The sequence below is a fragment of the Salminus brasiliensis genome, chromosome 5, assembly GCF_030463535.1.
Source record: "Salminus brasiliensis chromosome 5, fSalBra1.hap2, whole genome shotgun sequence".
In the NCBI taxonomy this organism is placed as follows: domain Eukaryota; kingdom Metazoa; phylum Chordata; class Actinopteri; order Characiformes; family Bryconidae; genus Salminus; species Salminus brasiliensis.
In genome coordinates, this window is record NC_132882.1 from 11,366,723 (window position 1) to 11,386,748 (window position 20,026).

The 20,026-nt window shown below is 41.5% G+C and overlaps 1 protein-coding gene across 2 annotated transcripts in view; it reads right to left on the reverse strand.

Annotated features, from left to right (window-relative positions):
- The window catches only part of hecw1a (HECT, C2 and WW domain containing E3 ubiquitin protein ligase 1a), a 99,976-nt gene that overhangs the window by 35,477 nt on the left and 44,473 nt on the right, over positions 1-20,026 (reverse strand). For both annotated transcript variants that reach the window (XM_072679384.1, XM_072679385.1), the window contains 3 exons: positions 8,442-8,584; positions 8,104-8,204; positions 5,899-7,347 (listed from right to left, as the gene is read on the reverse strand). In XM_072679384.1, coding sequence (XP_072535485.1) covers positions 5,899-7,347; positions 8,104-8,204; positions 8,442-8,584 — 1,693 coding nt within the window. The remainder of the gene's footprint in view (positions 1-5,898; positions 7,348-8,103; positions 8,205-8,441; positions 8,585-20,026) is intronic.

The following is a 20,026-nucleotide window of genomic DNA, read 5'->3' on the forward strand; positions in this document are numbered from 1 at the left end:
AAAGGGCGGTGCGTAGTTACCCACTACACCACAACAACAGTAATCTAAAGACAAGAAGGCTATCACTGCCTCGTCTCTACAAGTATTAACGAAATATTTGAAGAGGTCTGATGACTTTGGAGGTTCTGATGACTTTGATTCATTAGACCTCCTTATGGTGCAGATTGAGACATAGTGTGCATTCAATTGAAACGATGTCACATGGCTTCTCCTTCTGGGACTGTCAGTTACGGCACATGTTTTCAAGAGGAGCCATATGAAAAATGACAATGGTAACTTTATCCTTTCTGTTTTTGTAGACTGAGGCTTGTATATCATCGTGGGTAACACCTTGACTGGGATTTGGCTCCCTACCCAGGGAGGCACATCAAGTTGCCCTTGGTTAAGACTCCTAACACTACATTAGCTTACCTCTGTAAAAGTAGATGTAGGTACACTACATGGAGAAAAATACTGGGACACCTTCAGAAATCAAATGTATCAAAAATAGTTTATCCAGCTTTTGTTGGAGTAATTGTCTCTACTGTCCAGGGAAGGCCTGCAGCAAGATTTTGGAGCACTGCTGGGAGTATTTGATTGCATTTAGCAACAAGAGCGTTAGTCAGGTCAGGAAGTTGCATGGTCACCACTCCACCTAATCCCCAACTCCCTAACTCATCACAGACGTATTGGATGGAACACCATCATTCCAGAGTTTTCCATTCTAGGGCACCTTTAAGACGTCATGTTGTTCTCTTAACTGTGTGTATTTTCACATTGTAGAGTTGACTAGGAGAATTCCTGACTCTTCTTGGAGCTGAAGTGGTTTTGTGGATCGTGAAAAATGAACTGGGACACAGTCATGATGAAAAACATGGGATGACATGGCGTCACATAAGCTTTTTGCCTTGGCCACATGCATACACCAAAACCACACACAACGGCATGCTGACACACACACGATCTCAAATGCAGTATGTGAAGGAGAAAGGGTAAGGAATGGCTCAGGAAAGCTTACTTGGTGGCAATGGTTCATCAACACTTGGGTAATAGCTCTGGGGGGTGGCTCTCAAAGCAGGAAGCTGACTGACTGAATGGTGACTGCATGGCAATTGGCTAGTGCCTATGGAGGTGATGGAAAACAACAATGGAGGGCAATGATTTACAAAGCATAAATATACATATATATCTTGATATATGATTAACATAATGCAATATATATGCACATTCTGGAGATGAATGGATTGATTTATATAATATAGCTTGGCTTATAGCTGGTATTTTTATAAAAACACACTTTGTAGGAGAGTGTGATCTGTAAAGAATCAGCCTTTAGTGCAAAGTGTTGGCTTGTGGGAATTAAGCCTCCATTAAAGGTGTACTTTCTGAATCAGAATGATTTGGGATCAGATTTTGGATTGCAGTAAGGATTTGATTGCATTCAGCTACAAGAGCATTAGTAAAGTCAGAATGTTAGATGATTAACTGCCCAAACAAGCCCAAAAGTATTGGATGGAGCACCATCCATCATTCCAGAGAACACAGGGCTCCACAGCTCAATGCTGACGGGGAGGCTTTATTAGCATCTAGCCCACTCCTGGCATTAGGTATGGTGCCAATTGGTTCATGTTTATCTGTTCCAGACAATACTCCTCTACAGGGACTAGCTATGTGTGTGCATTTGCACATTTGTGTCATCAATGGGTGCAACTTAAAGTAGCTGAATGCATTCATAAGAAAAGGGTGTCCACAAATATTTGGACACATAGTGTATCTCCAGCCAAATCTAAATAATTTCAGCCAAATGTAAATGACGGTGCATGACCAGCACAAGAACGAGAAATCATTGCACATCACCTCTTTTCAAAGAAAGCATAATTGTATTTCTGGGCAATCTGACTAGGAACCTAGCTTTCAGAACATAGTGCACTCAACACTTCTGTTAGTCTCTGAATAGATTCATCCATAACCTTTTCAAAACATATTTCATTTCTTTATCAGTTCTGATAAAGACTGGAGCATCTATTAAATTCATGTCGACCTCACTGTGACAGTTCTATGAATGTTACTTGCTACACTGATGACTTCTTAAAGTGGCTCTTTTAGCACTTTCAACTGAAGAGAAACTATTTTACAGTTAGAGATGAATAGAATAAAGCATAAAGATTTTAAGTTAGTCACGCTGACTGGATGGAGTTAACTCCTGTAAAAGTACACACTCAGAAATGAGTTTTCCATAAGCTTTTAACACTTTAAAGTTTTTGGTGACTAGTTCTTAAGAACATGTGTTGATTAACGTGCATTTCTCAAAAACCTATGTAACTTAGTAGTACTGCTTGAACTCGCTAGCAGATTAACGAGTAACCCGACCAACTCGTTATCCACAAAGTACTTCTTTAGTTAGATTTTGCCTGCAGTTCAGTGCCTAAAAGCTAGGGCGCTAATAATTGGGGAAAGGGATCCACATGTAAACAGAGGAATGATAAATAAAATATGTATGAGAAATGGGTGTAACTTATGGTAGCTGGATGCATTCATTGGAAGAGGTGTCCACAAAGATATATAGACATATAGTGTACATAATGGTGTTGTTCGTCTTTGTTTTCTTCTATAATTGTTATTATTATTATTATTATTATTAGTAGTAGTAGTAGTAGTATGAATACAATTAAAAACACATTTTAAATCACAAGGTATTCATTTATGTTGCTGATTTCTGTGGTCATAACTGTGTGTATGAGTATTTTACAACAGCTGAGAACATCCCTCGGTCAGTCTGATTTTAAAATTAGTATAATAATAAAGTTTTTTTTAGCATATTTAAATGTTTTTTGAGTGTAATAATACAGACATACTGTGTGGTTGGTGTGGCGCAACAGATGACACCACTACCTGCCAGTCAGCTACCACACCATGTGGACGACTGGGGTTCGATTCCCAGTCTGGGTGACTATGCTGTGCTAAACCAATAAGAGTCCTTGGGCAAGATTCCTAACACTACACTGGCCCACCTAACCTTGTCGCTCTGGATAAGAGTGCCAGCTAGATGCCGTAAATGTAAATGTGTATTTGAATGAGTTGAACCATTGTTTGGCTGATTGCTCTGTTTTGGGGGAGGAGTCAAAAAAGACGTCCTTTTGAGCTCACTTGTTAGGTTTTGCTTTGCGAAGCTCTTTAGGAAACCCTTGCAAAACTCACTCCTTTCCTCATGTCCTTTGTTAGTTGATTTGTTATTTACAAATATTCAAACCTACATTGTGTATAATATATAACTAAATAGAAAAAAATACTAGTAGTGTATGTTGTACAAATGTGTGAAAAAATCCCCCTGGAAAAGCTTCACAGCTCATGCGCTGTGATTTAATCTAATATTATGTCACCAGCTTTATTATTATTATCTGAGAGAAAGAAACTGTAGTCTTTTGGAATAATTCAAAAGATATATATATATATATATATATAAAACACGATGAGAGGTCAGTTTGGCAGTATCCAGCCAAAGTGAGTGATCCTTCTAAAAGCTCAGCTTATATAAATCTATTGACTTGTTGTTGCAGTGAGTGACCTTTCGTTCCACATTTTATCACTGTGACCAATACAGAACTGGGGTGTGAGGAAGCACATTTCATGAATCCCAGCACGGCTAGCAGACAGGCGCTCACAGCCTCAGGCCAGCACCCAGCATGTGTGAATGAGTCACAAACAAGTCAACAAACATGACATTAGCCTACCACTGTTCTCCTGAGCAAAGCACTTAACCCCTGTGTGCTCCTGGAGGGTAGAGTGACTCTCACCCCTACCCCTGTCTGGTGACAATAAATACTGTAGAGTACAAATCATAACTGCTCTTAAAACCAAGGGTTCCTAAATGGTTCTTAGACACATGGTCTGAGGAAAACTTTTAATTTGGTATGGAATTGTGATTTAATAGTTCTACATAGTTCTATATAGGGCCATTATTACTCTTTACTAAGGAACCAATAACGAGCCCATGTGTAAACCAGTAACGTTTTTAGATGTACCAGGCTCAATACTATAACTTCCCAGTACAACCTACCCAGTCATTGTATTGTACAAAGCTAAAGAGTGAATGCTAACGCAGATACTGATGCTGATGGGTAAGTATTGATCTTGTGATCACTGTAACTTGGGTGGTGAGAGAGGAAAAATGGTAAGTGAAAAGTCAATTATTACTGGCTGAAGGTTAATGGTATGATGCAGCTGGTGTTCTACAGGATCTGCAGCAGGTCCTCAGGGCTGTAACTAACAATTATTTCTATGGTTGATTAAGCTGTTGACTTATTATTTACTTAACTATGTAATCTATTATGTCTTTCCCACTACCTCCGTTATCATTCACAGTTATGAGCTGCAAGCAAATGCATACCTCCATGCAACAAAACATGGTGCAAAAGCCCCCACTGGTGTTGCATCTGCTAAAACGAACCTCTGTATTATATGAATGTTACAGAAGAGTGGCGGGTTTAGGTAAACAAAATTGGAAAGATTTGTTTTGTTTAACTGTGTTCTTGTTTGAAGTTTAACAGTGTAATAGCTCAGTTCTCTTCTGTATAGGTGTGTTATTCTTTTTGAATATTTTGAACTGTAACTGTTACAGGACATTTAAAAAAAAATAAGTAAACATTTATTTATTATAATTTTATGTAGTATATTTTTGCCTTGTGAGGTCCACTTATAACATATGGTTAGTTTTATTTAAGGAGATAATATTGGAGAAAGTCCTGCTGTTTTATGGAGCACATGAAAGAAAAATGAATGGGTTGAAATTGAAGAAACTGTAAGGATTAAGGTTAGGTGAAGAATAAGTTTTAAAGTGAGGTTTAGACTAAGGGTTAAAGTAAGGTTTCAGTGTAGAATGAGGTGTAATTTAAGGTTATAAGGAGGTTATGTTTAGTTGATTAAGATGTAGGTTAAGGTTTAGGTTAGGTGTAGATTAAGGTGTGGACTAAGGTTAGGTTTAGGTGTAGATTAAGGTTAGGTTTAGGTATAGATTAAGGTGTAAGTTAAGGGTGAGGTTTAGTTGTAGATTAAGGTGTAGGTTAAGGTCAGGTTTAGGTGTAGATTAAGGTGTAGGTTAAGGTTAGGTTAAGGTGTAGATTAAGGTGTTTATTAAGGTTAGGTTTAGTTGTACATTAAGGTGTAGGTTAAGGCGAGGTTAAGGTATAGATGTAGATTAAGGTTAAGTTTAGGTGTAGATTAAGGTATAGGTTAATCTTAGGTTTATGTGTAGATTAAGGTGTAAATTAAGGTTAGGTTTAGTTGTAGATTAAGGTATGGGTTAAGGTTAAGGTTAGTTGTAGATTAAGGTTAGGTTTAGGTGTAGGTTAAGGTGTAGGTTAAAGTGAGGTTAAGGTGTAGATTAAGATGTAGATTAAGGTATAGGTTAAGGTGTAGATTAAAGTGTTGATTAAGGTGTAGGTTAAGGTTAGGTTTAGGTGTAGGTTAAGGTGAGGTTTAGTTGTACATTAAGGTGTAAGTTAAGGTTAGGTTTAGGTGTATATTAAGATGTAGATTAAGATGCAGGTTAAGGTGAGGTTTAGGTGTATATTAAGGTGTAGGTTAAGGTGAGGTTTAGGTGTATATTAAGGTGTAGGTTAAGGTGTAGGTTAAGGTGAGGTTTAGGTGTAGATTAAAGTGTTGATTAAGGTGTAGGTTAAGGTTAGGTTTAGGTGTATATTAAGATGTAGATTAAGGTGTAGGTTAAGGTGAGGTTTTGGTGTAGATTAAAGTGTTGATTAAGGTGTAGGTTAAGGTTAGGTTTAGGTGTAGATTAAGGTGTAGGTTAAGGTGTAGGTTAAGGTTAGGTTATGTTACATGCTTTGTGGATGACCTCAGACTTTCACACAGTACCGTGTTTCATACAAGCCACTAGGGTCACATAAGCCATCTCTTCCTTACCTGCAGCCCTGACACTGGGTCCGGCTACGGGAGACTGATCCCCCTGCTCTCCGTTTCTGTGACCTCCCTCAGCCCGCTCTTCCCACTGGGCTGATCCGTCTCCTGCCTCCCTCGATTCTGGGCTCTGGGAGTCTGGCGCCGACTCAAATGCACTGTTCTCCTCCTCCTCTTCTTCTTCCTGTGAGGAGAAGACAGTGCTCTCTGACAGGCGTGTGCTGTCCACAGATGAGAGGCGTGTGTGACTGCAGAAGCGGTTGCGCCCCTCGTTGCCTGAGTTACTGTAGCAGGACGTGCTGTAGCAGGAGGTGCTGTAACAAGAGGTGCTGTAACATGAGGTGTCACACAGTTCACACTCGCTCTCTCTGGGGCCTCTCAGACCCCCTCTGCCACTATCCACTTCCCCATCCTCACTGTCTGGGCGTCGTGATGTTGGGGGCGAGGGGCTCTCGCCGTCTAACAGCTGGTTGAGCTCAGATAACCGTTCGATAGAAAGGCTCCGGGGCAGGGTCCTTCGACAACATGGTCCAGGGCATTCTGGCACTATAGATGGAGACTGGGCCTCAGACCCTTCTTCTTCGTTCTCCTCCACTTCCTCTTCCTTGTCCCCATCAGGTTTCAGGGTGACCTCTTCAGAAGTTTCCATATCAAGTGCTTCTTCATCGTCCTGGCTGTTGTAACGCTGCTGGGCAGAAGGCAGGCTGTGCAGCAAGTGGTGGATGCGGATGTAGTGTGACCGAGGTGTTTCGGGCTCGGCACAAGCTGAAGCAATGACCGTCTCAAGTTCTGACACGGGCAGGGAACAGGGACGACGCTTCATTGCCTTGCGCTTAAGCATGGTTCTCATTCTGGGAGAACATGGCTCTTCTGCACCATCGCTGTCTCCATCATCTCTTACTTCTGTCTTCTCCAAGCCAGTGGCTCCTTCCACCTCTGGGGCTTCTACTTCCTCTCCAATAGCTTCTTCTCCTGTGCCTAAACTATCCGTAGGTTCATCTGGACAAGTCTCCAGAACATCTACACCAACATCTGCAACCCTTTCCTGCTGCTCGTCTTCCGGTTCCTGAGTTGTTTCCTCAATGTTCTGCTCCTGAGCTCCAGCAGATTGCTGAACTGCGCTGGATATTTCCTCACATTCCCTGCTTTCCACATCTTCTGGTGCCACTTCTTCCTCTACAGTATCTGCTGGTCCTGCCAGCTCAGACTGAGTATCAGCAGGGGACGTGCTACTGGGCTCGGCAGGGGAAGCAATACATGCAGAATTCTGTGCATCCACTTCTGCAGACACTTCTTCAGGGTGCTCGGGTCCAACTGGCCCCGTGCTCACTGTGTCCTCTGCAGCCAAGTCAGAGGCTACTGCTGCTGCTGGGTCAATGTCCAGCTCCTCCACCACCTGCTGCTCAGGGACCACTATGCAGTCTGACTCTGCATTGGCAGACACCTCCTCATCATCTGCCAGAAAAACAAGGCACATCTGTTACTGAAGCGGAGGGACAAGGCCATGATCTATGAAGTTGGCTTCTTCATTAATGAGGTATTGAAAAGCAAAACTTTCCATTCATTGAAATTCATTTTATTCATTATTATTCATTTCATTTAACCATTGCACCATATCTTTACCGACAGTTATGTCTACGGCAGGTTTTTAAATCATGATAACTAAAGACTGCCATACTTCAGATGGCCTAGTGTTGCAGCTAGAAGAGTAGACTGACAATCATTTGGATTGTAGCTTACAAGGCAACGCACTGCTGTGTTTGTCAATTAGGTCAAATCAGGACCGGCATTTTTGGACAATAATTACTACACTTTTCATAGTCCTATAGGCCGCATAGTCTGCACTGCGTTCCCATTAACAGCATGTGGAAATGGCTCTACAGTGAAAAGTAATCACAATTCCAGTCCTCCAAGTCCACGAACGCTGATCCAAGATCAGATTTGTGACTTGCGTTAATCACTGTTCATGTGATTACATTTCATTGTGGCACTATTCCCACACACTTCTGATGATTGCTTTAAGATCTGGCACAGAACAGCGATCTCATCAAGGAAAATTAAATGGCATTAAAATAAAGCAGCAAACTGAAGCCAAGGACTGATTTTCATGAATAGATCTGTGCACTGTAATCAGTTTCTCATAATAGAAGCACTGAAGCGTTATATTTTCAGATAGCTCAGCAAGGGTTGCAAATAGATCGCGCTGCAGACCTGGATGAATGGAGGATGTTATCTCAAACCGAAACTGCAGCTGTCCACTGACATGATCCGTTGGCAGCCTGCGGCCCAGAGCATAGCTCACCACACGATCACTGTCCAGGAAAAAAACACCCACACACATGGATACATGGATATACACACATACACACACAAACAGATATAGCTTAGCTATTTTTTATATTTAAAGCAAATCAAGTAATCATTAAAAGAAATATAGGTGTCAGATCTGTGAGAAGAAAAGAGATTACTTCAAAGGGTACAGTGGCTACAGCGGTCAGTGCAAGGTCTGTACCTGGTGACTCCACTGCGTGTTGCTCTGTATGACCTACCCAATGGCGTGCTTCTCCAGCAACCTCTGCACAGGCACACACAGCTTGCCCAGAAAGCGTTTGATGATGGGCCTGCTCTTGGCAAACTTGTCTTTCACCTCAATCTCCAAAACGTCAGTAGGCAGGGACACAAAGTTAAAGCGCTGTGGACGGAAAGTGAAACAAGAAGGTAGAACCATGCACTTTTTAAAGAAGACACCCAAAGACCATGTTTGTGCTCTTTTTTAACCATACGTCTGGAAAGGAGCAGGCTACTGCATGCTTCCTATGGTCCAAATAAAGCATCATCTTTTGAAATGCTATTCAGCATTGTTAACCACCTAACACACTTGATATGCACTTGAGGTAGACAACAGTAATGTCAAAAAATGAGTTATGTTAATTATTTTAATTCTGAAATGGGGGCCTCGCAAAACAAGGCACTATTACTATGACCTGAGGATCGCTGGTTCGAATCCTGGCCATGCTGCTAGCCATCTGCAGTTGGGCCCTGAGAGCATAGTTGGTCTTGCTCTCTCCGGGGTGGCTAGATGGCACTTCCTCCGCCACATCACTCCAATGCAATGCTGGCTGGCACTGGCTTCTGCTGGCCAATGCATCACTGCTGGGTACATAGCGCTTTCCTCTGAGTGTGTTGGTTGCCCAATTTGGTTTTAACAGGTTACTTTGCATCGGCAGGCAGTTCGGAAAACATCCAATGGCATGCAATGGTTGGCTTTGCACGAGTTGGAGGCGTGTATCAGTCTTAACCCTCCCAGTGTCGGGACCATTGCATGTGATAAAAAAGAAATCATAAATAAATAAATCTTAAAACCCTGAAATCAAGTTTAACATACTTCCACCAGTAAATAGGGCTGTAACTGTCAAGATTGGGATGTTACGTTTCAGAGCATACAGACATATGAAGAATATGGGGTAGAGTATGAGCAAAGAATTCAGTACAAGCAATTGAACGCAATGCGAAACCAAATCTCACCAATGCGAGTTCCACCCGGAAACCTTAAGCTGTAAGCTGTTAGCAAGTTAGCAACATGGCATGTTAAGATAAGTTCATTGGCGTCTGACTATAGTGAGTATAAATGACACAGGAGCAAGAAAACAAACTTGGCCTTTATCAGATTAGCTGTATGGGAATCCTTTGGGTTCCCAGTGAAGTACGAAAGCAATTAAGAGTGAGCCGTGGATCGGACAAAGGCGGCGTTCGACAGTTGTAGGGTATGTGTGTGGAAACACAACACACATGATAACGTGAAGCGAACTGTGACGTTTGTAAGCAGTAACACCTCTAGTAGTAAACATGGAGCGCTCCACTCTAGTGTGACTACTAAGCAGCCTGAAAGTCTGCCTTCTTCTCTGCTGAAACCACTGCCAAGCACTGTGGACAGCGCAGAACAGCTTGGACTCCTCATTCTTACTTGCTGTGAACAAACAAAGCACTACAGCACTTACACATACTGTATACTGGTAAAATACTTCTACTATTTCTTCTATTGTCAAACTCAGAGGCCGCTTTATTGTAACGTTCATTTTGCAAGTATAAAACAGCACTTAAATAATACAGTGTTGTTTAATATATGGATGATAAATAAACCGACCATACAGAGGGGCCACAAAAAGTATAACACTGAGACAAATATCAAACTGTGATTTACCACTGTTGTGGTAAATATTAAAATGCACACATAAATTAAACATTAAGGTGCCACCCAACAACAAGATTGGTGCTTTAATATTAAATTAATATTTGAATAGCCATAGACCATTCAAATGATTTGCAAGTTAAATAAATTAAGTTAAATATTAAGTTCAAACTTAATATTTCAAAATGTCTCCATAATGACAGCATAGTTGAGGGGGAGGTAGCTAATTGTGAGTTTAAGAGGATGACAGGTTGAGATTCCTCATTGCTCGGGGGTAGAATCTGTCGTTTAGCTGACTGGTACTGGACCAGATGCTCTAGTGCTGTTTGCTAGATGGCAGCAACATGAAGAGAAAAAGTCTTATCTGAGATGTGCGGCATCCCTGCTCACAATCATGTTCTCATAGGACATACAGGTAAGTGCTCCATCCTCTTCTTCTACCTGACCAGGCACATAATTCCTGCCTGTTCAGAGCAGGGTCAATGCAGCAAATAACAGTGTGGCAGAGATGCAGTCATGATGTTAGGTTTGCATAAGCTTACAGTGCTACACTGTGTTCTAAGTGTTAGCTCATTTCAGGCTATTTAATGTTACGAGACCTGTCGAAGGCACTGGTAATGGTAGTCTGGTTGGGCTTGGCCTATAATGTCTAATCCAATGTCTCTTCAGCTACTTGGTGTACTTGGGCGTGTAAATGGTTCAGTGTCAGCTAAGCTGTCCATGGTGGGTTACAATAGCATGTAATGCACAAGGATCCAATTTCAGTTCAGTTTAATGTCTTCATTTCAGTGTTTGAGCATGATGGAATACATGTAAAGGTGTGGTAGTGCTACTGATAAGAACAATGACAAACTGCTAGACATCATGATGGCAAGGGTTGATACGGCTCTGCATTCGAATGTGAATGGCATAGCAAGAAATGTGAGGCTCATCAGTTTCAGTACCTTTTCTATAGCCCTCCTGTTTGGAGGGAGGCAGTCTCGTCTGGCATGGCTAAGGGACTGCAGATCCTGCCTGCCTCTGTGGCTGTCCAGGGTGCTGAAGACACTGAGCCAAACAGCAGAGCCTGTGAGCTGAATAAGGCACTTAAAAAGAGCCATGCCTCAGGCTTGGAGAGACAAACCTGAACTCGGTCCAAATGCCAAGGACTTGAGGAAGATTCTGCTGTGTGAGGTACAAGAGAAAGGACTGTCTATTTGCGGGATGTTATTTGCAGGGTTTTTCATGACCATAGTCATTGCTTCCATTCAGTGAATTTCAGTTAAATGCTACCATTTACAGAACTTCCAAGGCTAACACCACATATTTTCCTGATGGACAAAGATGGCTTATGATGAGCACTTCCAGAGGTTTTGGCTGCTGAAGAGGCAATTCACCCCTGAGCCCTTTATCAGATTTCAGTCAGAGGGAAAAGTCATTACTGAATGTAGAGAGTCTTTACTGTTTATAACACATCCTACTTAGTGCTTTGCTTCTATCCTCATACTTTCTGAATCCAACCAGGGTGAAAATTTAATCTAGACGTCTGAAGGCAATACCTACCCAGCCAGCATCCACGTCTCTTCCCCCGCAGTTTTGTCATCCTTAGTGTGTGCATTTAATTAAATATTACTGCTTCTTCCCTTACAAGAGAAGTGGGAAAATACTGCTTCTTCTAATTAAGATCTTTATTTCTCCCAAATGATCTTGCAGTTGTTTGAATCCAATGGGCTACCATGGGTTATCAAGAACTACCACTGTAATTTAACCCTTAGAAGTTGAGAGTTATTACTGTTGTTTTGCTCTGATATTTAGATGCAGTGATTTATATTTGCATTTATGGCATTTTGCTGATGCACTTGTCCAGAGTTTACAGCACTGCTTCCCTGTTCACTCAGAAAATATCCCTAGGTGTCATGGCATACTAGGCCAGACACAGAGGGACGAACACCCGCAGAGATGAAGTCAAAGCAAGCAGATTTATTACCAAAATGAGACAAACCAAAAGGGGTCAAGTGAGGCAAAAAGCAGCACACCATGAACAACAGTGATCATCAAAACCAGATCGTGGCAAACAAGAGGGTGAACCAAAAATGAACCTGGGACTGGGGGTTGAGCTGGGGGACTAGCTACTGAGCAAGAACGACTAGGCTGACCAAACCTGGAACCGCAGAGTGCTGCCGTGAGCGTGGGTTGCCTAGCTGAGACGTGGGTAGCCAGTAAATCCTGGCCTTGAGCGAGCGAGCTTCACTGATGACCTGATTGGCAGGGTGACCTGCTCCTGAACATGAACCTTGAGCAGAAACTGGCCTCAACACACTTCTACAGTACAGGGAACCTCTTGTGAAACCTTGAGGTCCGAAACGATGCAATTCTTGGCGTCAAATGGCAGTGTCGAGGCTCCTAAAATACCCCCCAATTCCAGGTGTAACACGTGAACACAATCAACATGACTCGACACACTGAATCAAACATGAACACAAACGAGGAGGAAGTCCTTATTTGGGCCTGTGGACGGCGGCTCGGAATCGCCCCGGGGGAGGTTGCAATTCTGAGAGGCTGACACTAGATAGTGTGAACACGCTTACATACATACACTACACTGTCTAAACATCAAAAACATGTTAGAGAGAGAAAGTAAGACAATTAAATGCAATTACAAGCCTCTAATAAGTGCAAGATTAGTGCTGCCTTATGCTCCCTTCAAATAGATCTTTGTCTTGTCCTCAGTCTGCATTTGAAGACGGTAAACAGGTCTTCCATTCAGATACCCATGAGAAACTCAGTGCACCACCTTGATGTCAGAACAGAGAACAGTGTAAATGCGTTCATTTAGTACCATACATGAACTGATGAGGGATGAAATAAGCATCCGGTGGCCTCTCTAGAGAGAAAGGGTCGAATTCTCTGGATGTTGTAAAGGAGAAATCTGCATGACCTAGTCAAGTTTGCAACATATCAACAATTAATAGGCTATGTTGTAAATGACATTTCTATTTGACTGACATTTGAAATTTTCCCTCATTTTAGGTGCATTTCATCACAAAGAAAATTGGGGTTAAATATATGAAAGAATAACTGTCACGCTGCCGTTAAACTGGGAAACCTTAATGCTGAGAATCATCAGAGGTTAAAGTCATAATCAGTCTCAACACAGCAACACTGGGATTGCTAATTATTCTTAAAAGCCTGTCCAGGAATCACTGCAAGTGCTATTCTTTTTCGGTACAATAGAAGAGCATAAGTAAGTCAGAGTTAGCCCTGGGGCTATCGCAGTAATTTTAGGGCTGAAACAGATCCTCAGATCCTGGCAATGTTAGCAGCTTTATCATAGATCCTGACTCATCTTTAGCCACATGGGGTATACAAGATCTATTCTCTCTCCTGGAACACTGCATTCTTTTGGCCTGAGGCCATCTGGAAAACCGCAGAGCCGCAGTGAGGGAAGACGGGTTGATGTGGGTTGATGTTTCTGTGTCAGTTAACCAGAAAGTCACTGCTGTGGTTTTGGTCAAGAGGCAAGGAGAGCCACGCTGAGCACTTTTCTTTTATCGCCTTTCCACATGACCCTGAGCGTGTGGGTTTTAGCCACCCCGGTGTAATTAAGCGTATGCTCCCTCAAGCCTATCTCCCCTCTCTGAGGCCTCCACAGGGAAACTGTTCCACACAGGCCGTCAGAGTGGGCAAGCAGCAGCTCAAGGCTGGGTAAGGAGAAGATACATCAATATATTGTAGTAAAGCAGATCCACCAGTGTGAAGCATCTTTGAGAACCATTCTGTTTGTTTATAAACAGCTTACCAACAGTTGACTAGGACAGATCTGGTACACAAGCTGACTGGTTGCAAAGGTGGCCTGTGATAGTGCCATTCTTCAGAACTCTATAGGCCAACCAATTCTACTGTGATGGGTACCCTTTCTTCTAGTGCAGAAGAACACACTTGCTGCGTTGACCCAGTATGCTTATGCAAAGAACAGTGATGTAACAGAATGAGTGATTCAGGAAGGAAAGCCAAGGAGATAGGTGTTTATGCACTATTGTTGGAGTGTGGGGGGCCTCCAAAGATACTTGTGCACGGGGGCCTTGCAAGAGTCTGGTCTCTCCCTGTTAACCAACAGGGCATAAAGACAAATTCTATGAAAGTCTGATTGTTATGTGTGAGATACTAGTGAATTAGGGCACTAGCGAATTAGGGCAGTGACAACAGCCACTGTGGGCTCTGGTGAGGAGCCATTTCAGGGTCCAGGCAGCAATTAGGGGTAAGGTGCTTTGCTTCAATACATTATAAACTATATAATTAATTGTACACTTCTATAGTTGCAAAAAAACTATCACATATTAATGGTTAAAACTGTTATAGGATCAGAAAGATACAAACCGGCCTCACATGCATGCAGTAATGAAGCACATTCCTCAGAGACAGGCCATGTGTCATAGCCCGCCACCAGAAACTGTGACTGCCAGAGGAGGCAACAAATATGCCAGTAAAGATGAAGTGAGTCAGGGTAAAACAGTAAAACACATTCTGTGGGGCGATGTATTAGTTGTATTGAGCATGGAGGTCATGTGCTAACTCCTACCCATTCATCATGGTCCTCTCATTCTCTCTCTCTCTCTCTCTCTCTCTCTCTTTCTCTCTTTCTCTCTCTGCCACAAGAAATAGTGATCATTTGTGACACTGCAGAGAAGAGACACCTTTTCTTTACCTTCCTGTATAACACAATTCAACGTGAACAGAAAACAGTAATCAGACAAAATAAGTAACAGAAAGCTCTTGTCTCCCTTCAACACTATATGAATAACCTGCTGTAACACAGTAATCTTCTTTATGTATCAGATCAGGAAGCGTCATAAGTTTCTTAACCTGTATGAGCACAGGGTTCGTAGTTACCTGTTTTCACCACTGTTATCCAGTGAGAGCAACAGTGGCTGCATGTTCCAACCAATGACTGTAAATATCCAGAGCTAAAAACAAAGATATTATGATGTTATTGGCATCAGCAGTGACAATGTATTTCAGCCATTAACAAATTCTCAGCATCACAGAATCTGGGAATTTGTTTTTTATCAAGAGACCCACTTTAGGACTTGCGAACTAATAAATAAAGGTGTCACAGACTGCATTTATTGTGTATTTGTGATGTAGAAAAGTATGTGACTTTGGTTGGGGCACAAAATGCTCACATTGGATGACAATCCTTTTTACTACACTGTTATTTTGCGTTGGCTCATGCTGTTTTTCCATTCTTACATGTGTTTAGCTCCAGTTTGATAGTCAGCAAGTCCAATTACATTTATATTTGTGGCATTTAGCTGATGCTCTTATCCAGAGCGACGTACAAGGTTGCTTGTATTACAGAGGTGGGCCAATGTAGTGTTAAGAGTCTTGCCCACGGACTCTTATTGGTGTAGCATAGCATAGTCACCCAGACCAAGAATCAAACCCCAGTCTCCCCTCATGGTGTGGTAGCTCACTGGCAGGTAGTGGTGTTATCTGTTGCGCCACACATCCCACTATATATGGAGTTGCTTTCAAGGCTGGGGACAATGAAGATAAGAGATGGTAAAAGCTAGCATCAGTTGGTTTGAGGTTTTAGCCTAGCACAGATCCCAATTGCTGTCCCTGGTTTTCGCTTTGCTGTGTGTCATATTTGACACTTCAGCGGACAGTTGCACAGGAAAAGTCACGGTCATAGGGCCTGGTATGTGTAGCAGTCTGAAGTCTGGAGGTGATGAGCTGTTCTTCAGTATCAACAAAATCATATTCTCCATCATCAGGTTTTCCCGTTTGCCGCTTTGACTAGGACTTTTACTAGTGGGCCGGGTGTATGTTAATTTCGGGGGTGTAAATATAACTAGTCAAGACCATTATAAAACAGTTTCGCGATTTTTGAATTGGCTTCGTTTTACAGCTCATTTTCATTTTCAATGAAGACACAGCAGTGTTTGAGGTTTACGGTATGCCAGTTTTATGTATCAGACTCTCATTATTCAACTATGTCAAACTTGAATAATGGTTGAAATACAGTTAGACATTCTAGGGAATCTTTAGAAGCTGTACTCGAACACAGTGCATTCTTACATAGAGAGCACACGAGACGCTAGTGTAGTTTAGCCTGAACCTACGAACAGCTCATAGTGTTAAACTACAAAAATTCACTAACGATATTTAATGAATTAGTGTGCTAATAATTTATCGTGCTAAAGCATTATTAACATGTTAACATTAACAATACATACTACATACCTACAACCCAAAACACCTACTCCATACATCCAAATACATACATCTACCCGTATGTATGTGCGGTTACTAATATATACTAAGGTGAAAGCCATTTGCAGATGGATGCATATCCCTGGCAGAAAAAAAAACATGTATAAAGCTCCTAATGTTTCCAAGCAAATAAAGTGATACTGAGCCATACCACTTAAGTCCTGTTTGATCCAGAGAGGTTCTGTCAGTTTCTCTACAGAAAGTGCTAGGCTGAGCCATTAAGAGGGTAGACACAAATGGGGTTGGATCTGAGAATCAAACAGCTCGTCGCTCAATATATCCTCAAATACAATTACCCTTTACCACAAGGTTCAGCATTCATCCAATTCTTCTTGACAATAAGAACAAGTCTGTGAGCTGGTCTGAATGTGTGTGTGTGTGTGGGGTGTATATATATATATATATATATATATATATATATATATATATATATATATATCAATCCCTTGATCTTTTGTAAAATATTTAAAGACATGGAGGTTATGTAACTAAATTAAATATCACACAGCTGAAAGAGTTCTGCATGGAGGAGTAGCCAAAGGTGAAAATGCCAGCTATTAGGGCATGGGGTGTTTTTTTTTTTGTTAAATAAAAGATATTCAAAATTGTGTTTTCAAAGGCAATACAATGACATCACCTTTAGTTATAGATATTAATGTCTGTATTTCCTAATTAAGAACTAAATATTTAATGGACCTGAAACCAGTATCAACATTTTGTCCTGACTATAATTAATGAATACTTATATAAGAGTATATGAGTATATATGAGTTCTCCTCCATGTTGCTTCTAAGTTGCGGATTGAACAGGGCAGCGTCACATGACTACAGAAATGATAGTATGTTATTAAGGGGACAGTGCATGAACACACACAGTGGGGAAAGGACTAACTGAATTAGAACAAAAAATTACCAGAATTAAAACATCTAAATAATCAACATGGAAAAGACTACATCGATCAGAGGTTCTGAATGTTGGTTTTAATAGGTTTGTGATTCATTTCATCCTATTTTTTTCTGTCAGATGAACATTTTGTTTTTGTCCATACTCTAGTGAATATTCAACACCCAGACATGAGCTCCTGGTCTGCTAGTGACAGTAAATGACTAAATGAAAATGACTTTGCACTTTAGTGTGATTCAGCAAGAGCAATAATAAGGCATAAGTGTTAAAGCATAAATAGGCTGTTTATAAATGGATAGTTGTAAAAAGCATGCAGGAGAGGTTCTAGACCTGACAGAGCCCATTAAATCTATTATTCAAACAATCTGAAAAGTGGGTGATGAAACTGTGAGGCCATACGGCCCTGTGCAAGTCAACCAATGGGTGACATGCCTTTTTTGTGGATAAATAACCCCCTATTCAAGTTCCTTATACCATTTTACTCAACAGAGCCACAATTCGGGATAATCAGGGTGCTGCTTTTAAAGGTAACAGTGCTCTTGTCATTCAGGAGCTAGCACTGCAAAACTTCAGTATAAAATCCGCACAGCCTGAAGGCTATTACCGGGAGTCGGAGGAAATTGCATCATTTAAAAAATGACAACTGTGCCCTCTTTCAGAATAGATTATTGGGTGTGAAAGTGGCTAGAACAAGTGAGTGTGGGGCTTAATTACAGCACACTGCACTTCCTGCTGATGATCACTGGGCTGGCTAGCAGGAAAGACGGGAGGAGCCCGCTACAGTAAGGAGGAGTGCAAGCTCAGCCTCATTGATCCCTCGAGAGAGAGAGAGAGGAAACGAGATTTATGGTCTCACCATTACGGAGATCCTTTTAACTGCGTCACAGTCCCAGTTTGCTGCAATCCCCCCTCTCAGGCCCACGTGACTATACTGCTTCCCTTCCCCCCACACTTTGCCTACCCACAGCAACTGATGGATAAAAATATGTGGGGATCAGAGCAGCAGAAATAAGAGGGCAAGGAAAACACTGCACCAACCAGGGCTGCAATAACCAAATTGCTCTGGTATATTGGTCTTTGGGATACTGATACTGCAGAGGACCACAATATGCGAATGACACCTGGTTCTCCTATGTTATAGCCTATTTGCATGTACATGCATTTATACTTTGTGGTAAAATCTTGATGAAATGTGGACGGATTGGGGTGTCATGATACAAAAAATACAATATTTTCAACAAGAGTGTATCAGTATGTGCCTCTCTCCATCACCACTCCCAGTTTACTTTCATTGGCTACACCCACAAGCCTAGTTGATCGCTAACAGTGGTTTCCATACTGAATGATAAAGGAGAGATGTACATGACTGAGGCAATACAGTTTTCAACACAGTTTTAATTTATACTCTTAAATTCTATTCTTCCTGTTCCAGTAGTTCCAGTTTCCTGTTCGTTTGGCTTCGTTCATGGTTTAAAACATGCAGCTTCGGATTAAGGACAGGATCGCTGCTCGAAAATAAACAGTCAAACACAATGTCAAGAATCAGTGTCGCCATACGGACACTGAGAAAGTGGGACACTGCTGCTAGTATCAGAGGGCAGGTGATCGAGTTTACCGCCCACTCATTTCTATGGTACTGTGTGCTTTGAGGATGACAATCAAAGTTCAGGAGTGTTTTTATATACATTGATTAGTTTGAATCAATGCAGGCTAATCTGTATCCGGATATAATAGTTTGGATTTACTAGTTCATAATAGTAATAAAGTGAATGTGTATCACAACTGACCCTGACCCCGTAATGTGACACGACTCTGGGGAAAGGGGCATGACCACCGTGACCTGATTGGCAGCGGGGCTCAGAGACAACACAAACACAGGGCTCAAGTGATTCACATACCTTTATTTCACGCACCCTCACCCACACCCAAACTGAAACTTAACAGAACACACCAGGCTCTAAAATCTAAAAGCTCAGCCGTCTCGTGCTCTCTGTGTTCACTCCCCTGCACGTTTACCTGGCTCATTAGCCCGCACAGCCACAGGTGACGGCCATCAGGGCGGAGTAGGGTGGTGATCGCTCCCACATCCTCACCGCTACAGTTGGTAAAATATTGGTCCTCATTTTATATGAAGTGTCTCTAATGACTGTGTAGTTACACACATAATCCACACATTAACAATGCAACTACTGGTGATGTAATGATTAGACTTCAGTGACAATATTTTATAAATAGTTCTGACCAGAGGAGGATGGTTCCCCTTGTGAGTCTTGGTTCCTCCCAAGGTCTTTTTATGTTGTTGATCTCTTGTCCTCTTACTGATTACTGATTCTGTAAAGAATCACCAGTTGTAAAAAGCGTTATACAAATAAAAGTTTGATTTGACAGCTTGTGTGTTATTATGCATGTAAATCCACTTCAATTTCAATTTTAGACTCAAGCAACTGCACAAGTGTCTCTCAATAGCTCTTACAGGGAAAGAGCAGTTCATATAGACACAATTAGCCTCATCTTATTACACATGTTTAACCAAATGAGAGAGAATATACTGTAACAGCTGTTAAGACAATTACACGAGTCAAAACCTCATTTGATACATACACTACAGTCACTACATACAGATACAGATCTTACATATATAAATACATCAGCAGCAGTTGTTGCTTACATTATTAATGTGTTACTACACAGTTATTGCATACTTGTGTAATATAAAGTGGGATCAGAAATTTATGTTTGTTCATCCCATTTATGTCATGTGACCAAAACAGAAAAAACACAGTCTGA